Source organism: Capra hircus, chromosome 3 (genome assembly GCF_001704415.2).
Source record: "Capra hircus breed San Clemente chromosome 3, ASM170441v1, whole genome shotgun sequence".
Lineage (NCBI taxonomy): Eukaryota > Metazoa > Chordata > Mammalia > Artiodactyla > Bovidae > Capra > Capra hircus.
In genome coordinates, this window is record NC_030810.1 from 68,499,577 (window position 1) to 68,511,592 (window position 12,016).

The following is a 12,016-nucleotide window of genomic DNA, read 5'->3' on the forward strand; positions in this document are numbered from 1 at the left end:
TGGGTCTTCATTGCGTACGCAAGCTTTCTCTAGGTGCGGCTAGCAGGGGCTACTCTGCGGTGCGGGCATCTCACTGTGGCGGCTTCTCTTGGTGTGGAGCACAGGCTCTCGGAGTACGGGCTTCAGTTGCAGCACAGGGGCTCAGCAATTGGGGTGAACTGTCTCTAGAGTGCAGACTCAGTAGTTGTGGTGCACAGGCTTAGCTGCTGCATGGCACGTGGAATCTTCCCAGACTAGATATTGAACCCATGTCCTCTGTGTTGGCAGGTGGACCCCTTCCACTGTACCATCAGGGAATTCCAGAACTCCTATAGTTCTTTAAATCTCTATTGCAGTGATTCTCAAAGTGTAGTCCCTGGAATAGCAGTATCAGCATCACTTGGGAATTTGTTAGAAGTGCAAATTCTAGGCCCCATGTCAGATCTATTGAGTCAGAAACTGGGTATGGTGCTCAGCAATCTGTTTTCAAAGCAGCTCTCTAGAATATTCCAACACATCCTGAAACTTGAGGCCCACTTCTCTAATGCATTCTATATTTATTATTGTTATAGTATAGGTCTTAACTTCTCTGCCAGAATGTAAAGCTCCATGAGAGCAAAAATAGTGTCTTCATCATTTGTATCCTTTGCACTACCAGGCACAGTACTTTTCACTTAGCAGATCACAATAAGTCTTCTTAAATTAAACTGCTATTTCTTTAGTGTCAAAGTCTATGTATGCTAGATGAGCAGACTGCAGTGAACCAATTTTTCATTTTAATGGTGTTTAATAACCTTTAAAGGTTGTAGCATGATTGATTCAAATGCAGAAACACCAATTGTAAAGACGACTAAAATAAGGGCTGGTTGCTCTTACTTTTCAACAGAGACAAAGTCTCTTAAACTTGTTCTAAGTTTAATACATATGATGCCTCATAAATGTTTACTAATAACAGCCAACAACCTCATCTTCTCTACTTCTCTTGTCTCTAAGGCTTTTATATCTGAAGAAAAATTCCTAAAACCTTTGAAGTGGCTTCAACTTCACACTGTATCTATAAATAAATTAGATAATAAAAACTGCTTAGAGTGCCTATCGGAGAAGGCAATGGCACCCCACTCCAGTACTCTTGCTTGGAAAATCCCATAGACGGAGGAGTCTGGTAGGCTGCAGTCCATGGGGTCGCGAAGAGTCAAACACGACTGAGCGACTTCACTTTCACTTTTCACTTTCATGCATTGGAGAAGGAAATGGCAACCCACTCCAGTGTTCTTGCCTGGAGAATCCCAGGGACTGGGGAGCCTGGTGGGCTGCCGTCTATGGGCTTGCACAGAGTCGGACACAACTGAAGCAACTTAGCAGCAGCAGCAGCAGAGTGCCTATAATACTACTTATTAATAAAGAAATCTGAGAGATAACTCACTGGAAAATAATATCAAATAACTTTTGCTGTATTAAAAATCAACATAACAAAGTTTTAGAATTCACCACATTAAAAAACAAGTTAAAGGAAGACAGTCTACACTGATTAACGTTTCCTTTATTGTTGCTTGAAATGATATAAGAATAGGTTCAGACAGCCACTGGATTCTCAACAATCTTTAGTAAAAAAAAAAAGTCCTTTAGTAAATTAATGGTGAAAAATTGATACAATAAATAGATTTACTGACCTACAAACATTTGGTCTTCACAGAATTTCTTCTTAAGAAAATATTATATTGGTTCTGGTCTAAATCCAATTAATAACCAAATAATTATTTCTAAATGAAGCTTAATTATCAGCTTATGAAACAAAGCCACCATAAAAGTGCTTTTCATGAAGTTACAATATTATGGGGGAAAAATCAGTCCAAATATTTTGTTGCAAAAAAAGCCAACAAAGTTGGTCAAATCCAAGAAAAAAAAAATCTGAACAAGTATGAACTACTTTTTAAAAATAAAAATCATGCTTTGTAAGGTGTCTTCATACTTTGTCTTGTTAATATAAAAAGCATTTTTGTCTGTTTTAGAAAATACCATCAAATATTCCCAGAAAAGACTTTATTTCATCAGCTTCATCATCAGGATGATACCTACTGGGGGGAAAAGCAAATGTAAAAGTAACTATTTTTATAACACAGATTTATAATAAATAATGTACTAAAAATATAAAATGGATAAACTTGAAGATTGCTGAGAGGTAATTTATCAAATGAACTTCAACAGGCATAATCTTATAGGAAGTCTGGAGGAAATTAGAATTCATGAACTATGAAAGGTAGAGACAAGTATATTAGATAGATATTTCTTTAGACATATTAGAAAGTAGCACCATTTAATCACTGTCAACAGGTCTCGAAACCTTGACTATTCAAGAGGAAGAGGGAAACTGCTAAAAGTAACCATAAAAACAATCAGCAGTAGGGGCACTGATTAGACTTAACCGGACTTCTTCTTTGAACTTGTAGAATTATAACAGAACTTGGGGGCTGAAATACAACTAGAACATTAGAAAAATTAGCTGATCTCATTTCTCAAGTGACCTCATATTTCATATTATCAACGTATTGTATTCAAATTAATAAAAAAGTTTATCAATGTAACACAGTGTTTTAATTACTAGCATCAAAAACATAGGTTCTCAAAAATTGAGATATTTGATATTTTGAATTATCTTAAGGAGCTTAGCTTACCAGCGGTCTAAAATTTTTACATCTTTAAGTAAATAAAACATTTAGGTTCTGATCCTTAAAATGAACCAAGGGAAAAGGAATGCTGAAATTCTTTGTAGAAAGCTTTCACTTGTATAGTCTTAAAATATTTTTAAAGAGTTCTTACCTGAAATCAATCTCCTTTTTGCATTCATTTCTAATAAAGCAATCCACTTTCTTATTAAAATTTGAAGAGTTTGATATTTTTTCAGAGCGAGTAAAGCATAGCTTTTCAATCTCTGGTGACAGACTTTGTTGTTTTCTTTCTTGTAAATGGACCTATATTTTGAGGTTAAAAAAGTCAGCAACCATTGAAGGTTTAACTCTTCAGGCAGTATTTAAAATAAAAAAGAGAGAAGTGTTTCTTCTTATAATACTTGCATTTCCAGATTGTTGAGGTAATTGTGTCATGGAGGATGCACCAAACTTGGACACAGCAGAATTTGATAAATAAATATCTGGCTTCTCATGTGATGAGACAAAACTAAAAATCAAAATGAATTACTTGGTCAAATATGGCATGTAACAGAAACAAACCATTCTAATTTAGATCAACAGCAATTCTTTGGAAAATATGATTAGTTTATCATATTTATCACCCATAAAATTGATGCTCTATATCTTAGACTCATGGTGAAGTTGGTGTCTCTTTCTGACAAAAAAGCAATTTATATATTCCAAATTAAATACGAATACTACTTTTAAAGGCCTACAGAAACAATCATTCAGCAGTTTTCATTAGAACTGAGTCTTAATCATCTGTAATCAAGTAGTCCATAAATCTTCTCTAAATTCCACTTGCTTAACTTTCAGTATCCATTCCCTATTTTGGTCTCACTGTAGACAGGCATCTCTAGTTACCTTCTCATGTGTAACTGTATCTTAGTGTTCATCTTTAGTCTTTTATATTAGATTCATTCATTAAAAGCATTTATGATTCACTACCATAAGCCACATATTGCACTAGGAGCTAAGTATAAGCGTAAACAAATCTTTAGGAGGTGATCATCTATACAGGTGCAGACAATAAACAAACAGTAAACATAATTACAGATCCTGAAGTGATATGAAGCAAATGAACTGAGTAATAATATAGTAGATAACAGTGTGGAGCACAAACCCACTTTAAAAAGACGGTCATGGATGCCACTCTGAGGAGGTGACGATTTAAGCTCACACAGGCTAAAATGTGACAGTCATGCAAGGAGCCACAAATAGCAGATGGTGTAGGGAAGAACCACACATATTGCTAGGACAGAATCTTTTCACCTCTTATAGCAAGGAATGAAAACAGTAAAAAGAGTATGAAAGGAAGAGCATGTGTCTCCTTTTCATCATAGACCCTCAGCGCTCACAGGCCTTCCCAGCAGCAACTTCTGGCACCAGTTTCTCAGAGGTTTCTTGATAGAAGTCCATTTTAAACCCACTTATTTTCTGTTGGTCACTTTTAAACTCTTCCAGAATTATTTGTACTTTTCTAAAGTTGTGGTACACAACACTGTTCATATGCCTTGTTACTTTCCTACTTTGATTTGCCTTCTTTCTTGACACCCATGGCTTTTTTCCACTGTGATGCTTCTAATCTGTTTACTCTGTATGACTTAGAACCAATGAATGGAAATGATAAAAAGACAAATTTTAAAAGCTAGTGAATGACCTGAGAAATCCAAACATGAAACGAGCACTGTAGAATGAATAAGCTCCTGGTCACTGGAATTGTCTTGGTGGAAACAGCATGATTACTTGCTGGTAATGTTGGATGGTTATTCAAGGACCCAGTGGAGGGGAGACTAAATGACATTTAATTCCTTTCAACTCTGGAATTCTATGAAATCTATGATTCTGTGATGTTGATACTAATGTTCAGTAAAATGACTAAATAATAGCAAAATTATCATATGACACTTACAAACTTAAAAAAAAATTTTTAAGTAGGAGAAATAACTCTTTGGTAGAAAACTGAACCCTGAATAAAAAGTTACCACTATTTCTTCTCTGTGGGAAAGTTTTGGTTCTGGCTATAACTTCTCTCTCTTAAGTTCTAATCAGGTGCAACATACAAATGTATTTTACATTTCCACAAAGATACTTTATGTTGAACATTTCCAATATTATTTTTTTCAAATGTCTCATATGCTCTATATCCTTAAGTAATATTTATGTCTACCCACTTGTCATTTATTCTTCCCTGTTCCTTTACTGCAATATTCTATCTATTTCTAAATCTACTCTTGAAATGACTGAAAAATCCAATTCTATCTCTCAGTTTCTATCACCTCTGCCCCAGTTGAGGCCTTATCATAGCCTGCCTTTCTTACTGGCCACTATGCTCCTGGTGGTCCCACCCTCTACAATTCATTCTACATATCACTGCTGGAATGGTATTTTCCTGCTTGAATTATAGAATCTTAATAGTATAGCTTATATAGCTTAAATCTTGGATGGTCTTCACTGCCCATGAGATCAGACCAGGCCTACAATGGGTCTATAAGCATTATTATTATTTTTTGGATAAGGGGTGCTGCAGATACTTAAAAAAATTAGTTGTCAAAATTTAAATGTCAGGAGATGTCACATAAATTTTAGATTCTTAGCTTTTTTTAAAAATCAGAAAATCTGACAACACTAGACTTACAGTTCCTGCACTGCAACATCTGGTTAACTCTGAGCCGTGGTTATTCCCTTTAGAGGGGACACTCTGCAGTTACCCTTGGCCCATCAGATCTGGAAGCAGTTTGAGTCTGTGAACCCTGATGTACTGGATACAGCACAGGTATCTAAATATGGTATTCATGGCCCCTCACAGACCTCAGCAATCTCAGCCTTAATTCTGTGGCAACACTGACCCACTTTACTGACCCTTGAGCACCAGATGCCTTTTCAAACCTTATCCCTTTACATACACTCTTCTACCTGGAATGCATACAGTTCAATTGCTCAGTGATGTCTGACTCTTTGCGACCCCATGGACTGAGCATGCCAGGCCTCCCTGTCCATCACCAACTCCAGGAGTTTACTCAAACTCATGTTCATTGAGTCAGTGATGCCATCCAACCATCTCATCCTCTGTCATCCCCTTCTCTAGCCTTCAATATTTCCTAGCATCAGGGTCTTTTCAAATGAGTCAGTTCTTTGCATCAGGTGGACAAAGTATTGCAGTTTCAGCTTCAGCATCAGTCCTTCCAATGAAAATTCGGACTGATTTCCTTTAGGATGGAATGGTTGGATCTCCTTGTAGTCCAAGGGACTCTCAAAAGCCTTCTCCAACACCACAGTTCAAATCATCAATTCATTGGCACTCATCTTTCTTTATGGTCCAACTCTCACATCCATACATGACCACTGGAAAAACCATAGCTTTGACTAGATAGACATTTGTTGGCAAAGTAATGTCTCTGCTTTTTAATATGCTGTCTAGGTTGGTCATAGCTTTTCTTCCAAGAAGCAAGCATCTTTTAATTTCATGGCTGCAGTCACCATCTGCAGTGATTTTGGAGCCCAAGAAAAGAAAGTCTGCCACTGTTTCCATTGTTTCCCCATCTATTTGCCATGAAGCGATGGGACCAGATGCCATGATCTTAGTTTTCTGAATGTTGAGCTTTAGGCCAACTTTTTCACTCTCCTCTTTCACTTTCATCAAGAGGCTTTTTAGTTCTTCTTCACTTTCTGCCATAAGGGTGGTGTCATCTGCATATCTGAGGTTGTTGATATTTCTCCCAGCAATCTTGATTCCAGCTGGTGCTTCATCCAGCCCAGTGTTTCTCATGATGTACTCTGCATAGAAGTTAAATAAGCAGGGTAATATTCAGCCTTGACGTACTCCTTTCCTGATTTGGAACCAGTTGTTGTTCCATGTCCAGTTCTAACTGTTGATTCTTGACCTGCATACAGATTTCTCAGGAGGCAGGTCAGGTGGTCTGGTATTCCCATCTCTCCCAGAATTTTCCAGTTTGTTGTGTTCCTGACAGTCAAAGGCTTTGGCGTAGTCAATACAGCAGAAATAGATGTTTTTCTGGAACTCTCTTGCTTTCTTGTTGATCCAACAGATGTTGGCATTTTGATCTCTGGTTCCTCTGCCTTTTTAAAATCCAGCTTGAACCTCTGGAAGTTTACAGTTCATGTACTATTGAAGTATCGCTTGGAGAATTTTGAGCATTACTTTACTAGTGTGTGAGATGAGTGCAATTGTGCGGTAGTTTGAGCATTCTTTGGCATTGCCTTTCTTTGGGATTGGAATGAAAACTGACTTTTTCCAGTTCTGTGGCCACTGCTGAGTTTTCCAAATTTGCTTGTATATTGACTGCAGCACTTTAACAGCATCATCTGTTAGGATTTGAAATAGCTCAAATGGAATTCCATCACCTCCACTACCTTTGTTCGTAGTGGTGCTTCCTAAGGCCCACTTGACTTTGCATTCCAGGATGTCTGCCTCTAGGTGAATAATCACACCATCGTGATTATCTGGGTCATGAAGCTCTTTTTTGTATAGTTCTTCTTTGTATTCTTGCCACCTCTTTTTAATATCTTCTGCTTCTGTTAGGTCCCTACCGTTTCTGTCCTTTATTGTGCCCATCTTTGCATGAATTGTTCCCTTGGTATCTCGAATTTTCTTGAAGAGATCTCTAGTCTTTCCCATTTTGTTGTTTTTCTCTAATTCTCTGCATTGATCACTGAGGAAGGCTTTCTTATCTCTCCTTGCTACTCTTTGGAACTCTGCATTCAAATAGGTATAGCTTTCCTTTTCTCCTTTGCCTTTCGCTTCTCTTCTTTTTTCAGCTATTAGTCTTTTTCTTTTATACCTGTTAAATTCGGTTCTGTTTTTGTAATGTTTATTTATTTTGGCTGTGTCTGATTTTAGATGCAACACACAGGATCTTTGGGATCTATGTTGCAGCAGGTGAGATCCTTCCGTTACGGCACGTGGGCTCCGAAGTTGCAGTGCATGAGCTTAGTTGCCCCACGGCATGTGGGATCTTAGTTCCCCAACTAGGGATCGACCTGTGTTCCTTACACTGGAAGGCAGATTCTTAACCACTGAACCACCAGGGAAGTCCATCTCCCTGTCAAACTCTTATTTGGTTTTCACATCTTGTGAAAAGTGAAGATTCCTCACCTCAGCCCCAAAGACCATGATTCAGTAAGTCTAGCGTGGGGGCCCAGGAATGTGCATTTTAATGTGTTCCCCTAGGAGTTGGACAAAACTGAGTGACTAAGCACACACACACACACACACACAAGGTAATTTTGATTTGTGTGGTCTGACAAGAGGACTTTGAGAAACACTGCTCTAAGATTAAGAGAGCTTAGCTTGGCTGATACCCTACTGCTTCTCTGCCATTTAATGACATGATCCTCCTCTCTACTTACATGTCATAAAAACATAAAGTCGTAAGTATTTGAAACCAAAGTTCTAAAACTTGCCTCTTAGACGTTTCTCTTTGGAATTGGCCTTTTGATTCTTGGAATGGTAGCTTACTTTCCCCAGTACTTGAACTCAAAGTGTTTCCAAATCCTAGGTAAAGAGATAACATTTTGAAATAAAATACCAAGAAACAGATGAATAAAGATTTTCACAAGTTCTACAAGGACTCTCTCCAGACAGATATGATCTGGTTAAAGAGAGAATGAAAAATTCTCAACAATTAAATTTACTGTACATATATAAATCGAAGGAGTGAAGTTAATGGAGTAAAACTACATAACACATAGGTTAGCTTATTAGTTACTATATTAAAAGGCCCCCAAACCATTTTTATTCATTTATAAGCCATGTAAATGATTAAGTCGAAGTTATTCAATATTTTCAGTCATCTGCAAAGGGCTGACTTCCTACTGTCAGCCATCCTTGGACAGAGTCTCTCCATCTCACTATCTTGTCTTATACTTACCAAGGTTTTCACTTCTCTGTTTTAGTGAAATAGGCTGAATTTGCCAGTAACTCAAAGGCCTAGTTCCATTATTTTTGGATTGTATATGATTTAAACACAATATCTAATATAGGAGAAACTAATCATTTCCTCTTAATTATTTATTCCTGAAAAGTCAATTCATGTATTATTTCTGCTAGAAATAATATTTTATGTTGTTTACTAGCATATAAAAATATTTTTAAAAATAGAATATTTTAAAATATAGCAGTTGTTTACATGTCGATCCTAAACTCCCTAACTATTGCTTTCCCCCATCCTCCTCCCTGCCCCTCCCAACCCTAGCAACCAGCAAGGACCTAATGTATAGCACATGGAATTCTGCTCAATGTTATGTGGCAGCATGGATGGGATGGGAGTTGGGGGAGAATGGGTACATGTATATATATGGCCGAGTCCCTTCACTGTTCACCTGAAACTATTGCAACATTGTTAATCAGCTGTATCCCAAGGCAAAATAAAAAGTTGAAAAAACAAATGGAACATTTTTGTCTTTCAAAAACATTACCAGAACATGTGAAATCCTAAAATGGAGAGCAGGATAGTCTCTTTTACAAGGGAAAATTCAATAAATCTTAATTTGTATACAGCCTTTAACAAGAGAAGGGACAACAGAATAGAAAAAGCTCATTTGCTATACCATCATTATGGAATAATCTTGACCTCTGTCCTAGGGATAGGAAATGTTATTTGTGAGAGGGCCACATTTTTAGTTTTGCTAAAAATTATAATCTGAAAAAAATCAAAGCTAATTAAGTAATATGCACCAAAAAGGCAAATAAAATTAGTTTCAAAAACTTGACTGAAAAACATTCGAGGAATTTCTCATGAATTATTTCATTCTAAAATACATACATTTCAAATAAAATACATATAATACATATATACAAAAATATATACAAATGAAATATATTTCATGCTATTTACCTGATGTTTTTGTCTTCTCAGTTTCAGCTGAAAAGCTAGTAATTTCTACTAAGTTTTCATCATCAAAGTCATCCCAAATTTCATTTCCGAATTCAAAGTTCACTTTCAAAACTTCTGAAAATGAGAAATTACTTTTAATCGCATCTGTCAAATTCTAGTTTCCAGATGCATTAAAATTTCTGTTGAACAGAATTGTTTGAGGGGCTTTTTCACTTGAAGTTGTAGAATAGGTCCATCAAGAAAAATCTGTCATGTGTTTGTGTAAGTAAGTATGCTGCTGCTGCTAAGTCACTTCAGTCGTGTCCGACTCTGTGCGACCCCATGGATTGCAGCCTACCAGGCTCCTCTGTCCATGGGATTTTCCAGGCAAGAGTACTGGAGTGGGTTGCCATAGGTACTTTTAAAACCATAAGCATCATTATCTATTGACATATGAAACACATTTTTCAACTATTAATACTAAACAGAGGTCTTGAGTAGTAGTTTTCTAAAGCACTGGGGTCAAGCATTATTGAGTATTGTAGTCAACCAGTTTTATTTATTACATTACATGTAGTGATTGATTGCTACACTAAATTTAATTTTCAAGGTATTTTTCTAGATAAAATTAATTTTCCTTCTTAATTCCTGCATAAGAATAATCTTATTCCAAGATTGGATTGTAATAGCTTCTAAAATGGGCTTCCTTCCCATCTCCTTTCCTTACAAGTAGTCAATTTTGAGTATTGCTATGAAAATATATTTTTATTTTTCTGCTGCTAAAATATCCTCAGTGTTATCCACTGTACATAACCTGGTTTTAGAGCCAGAATACCTATTGTATGTAGCCTGGGTTAGAGTCAGACTACCCAGGTGAAAATTCCACCTTTCTCATTTACTGGTTGGATAATATTAGACAAGTAATTTAAACTCTGAGCCTAGTTTTCTCTTCTGCAGAACAGGGATAATAATAGTACCTAACACATATGATTATCATGGAAACTAAATGTCTTTACCTGTGCAGTTTTCCATAGCAGTGTGTTAATAAATAGTGATAATTTGTTTCTCCAAAAAATCTTGTGTATATATATGTATTGTATGTATTTGTTATATGTAAAGGATGTGTGATTGCAGCCATGAAAATAAAAGACACTTGCTCTTTGGAAGGGAAGTTATGACCAACCTAGACAGCATATTAAAAAGCAGAGACATTACTTTGCCAGCAAAGGTCCATCTAGTCAAGGCTATGGTTTTTCCAGTGGTCATGTATGGATGTGAGAGTTGGACTATAAAGAAAGCTGAGCACTGAAGAATTGATGCTTTTGAATTGTGGTGTCGGAGAAGACTCTTGAGAGTCCCTTGGACTGCACAGAGATCCAACCAGTCCATCCTAAAGGAGGTCAATCCTGGGTGTTCATTGGAGGGACTGATGTTGAAGCTAAAACTCCAATACTTTTGCCACCTGATGCGGAGAGCTGACTCATTTGAAAAGACCCTGATGCTGGGAAAGATTGAGGGCAGGAGGAGAAGGGGACGACAGTGGATGAGATGGTTGGATGGCATCACTGACTCAATGGACATGGGTTTGTGTGGACTCCGGGAGTTGGTGATGGACAGGGAGGCCTGGCATGCTGTGGTTCATGGGGTCGCAAAGAGTCAGACACGACTGAGCGACTGAACTGAACTGAACTGAAAGGATGTGTAGCACACAATTTACACGTGATAAAATACATAGCATGCTCAATTGTAAATTCCACACATCTAATTGATTATCACTGAATGTTTTCATTGAATTTTGCCAAACTCTTGTTCTGTATCAACATGTGGTTGCAATCGATAAATGTAATTCTCACATTCATTTGTCAATTCACACATTGGTTGATATTTTTGTTGACTTTAATAAAAGTTGGAGAATGAAATGGCAACCCACTCCAGTATTCTTGTCTGGAAAATCCCATGGACAGAGAAGCCTGGTAGGCAACAGTCCATGGGGTGGCAAAGAGTGGGACATGACTGAGTGACTTCAATTTCTTTCTTTAATAAAAGTAAAACAACAAAGACATGTTGGAACTTCATTCATTCAACCAAAGACTTAAGCAACTTCTTTGCTGAATTAGATAATAATTTTCCAATGCTAGAAGAATATTCTTTCAATTTTCCATGCTATCCATGATGTAAGGGCTACAGACATGACACTGACAAACCTGCACTTTTAACATTTTCTCCATCACTTTCTTAAATATAAGCAATAAGTCAAGCCATGATTTGTATTGTTTGCTGACTTCTATGATGTAAAGATTCCCACTATGATTGATTTCAAGCTAGCAGTGTGACACAACTGAATGCAAAGTTGGGAAGAAATGCACAATAGCACCTCTTTATGAAGTATTTCCATCGTACAGATACAAATATAGATGTAAATCTCATGTGTTAGTGTTAGTCATTCAGTCATGTCCGACTCTTTGTGACCCCATGGACTGTAGCCCACCATGTTCCTCTGTCCATGGAATTCTC

General features: G+C 37.0%; 1 protein-coding gene across 1 annotated transcript in view; it reads right to left on the reverse strand.

The window, feature by feature from the left end:
* The window catches only part of HFM1 (HFM1, ATP dependent DNA helicase homolog), a 118,426-nt gene continuing 108,357 nt past the window's right edge, over nt 1,948-12,016 (reverse strand). Inside the window, exons 34-38 of the mRNA XM_018046506.1 lie at nt 9,524-9,637; nt 8,091-8,181; nt 3,042-3,153; nt 2,797-2,948; nt 1,948-2,054 (exon numbers count right to left, since the gene is read on the reverse strand). Coding sequence (XP_017901995.1) covers nt 1,985-2,054; nt 2,797-2,948; nt 3,042-3,153; nt 8,091-8,181; nt 9,524-9,637 — 539 coding nt within the window. The 3' untranslated portion in view covers nt 1,948-1,984. The remainder of the gene's footprint in view (nt 2,055-2,796; nt 2,949-3,041; nt 3,154-8,090; nt 8,182-9,523; nt 9,638-12,016) is intronic.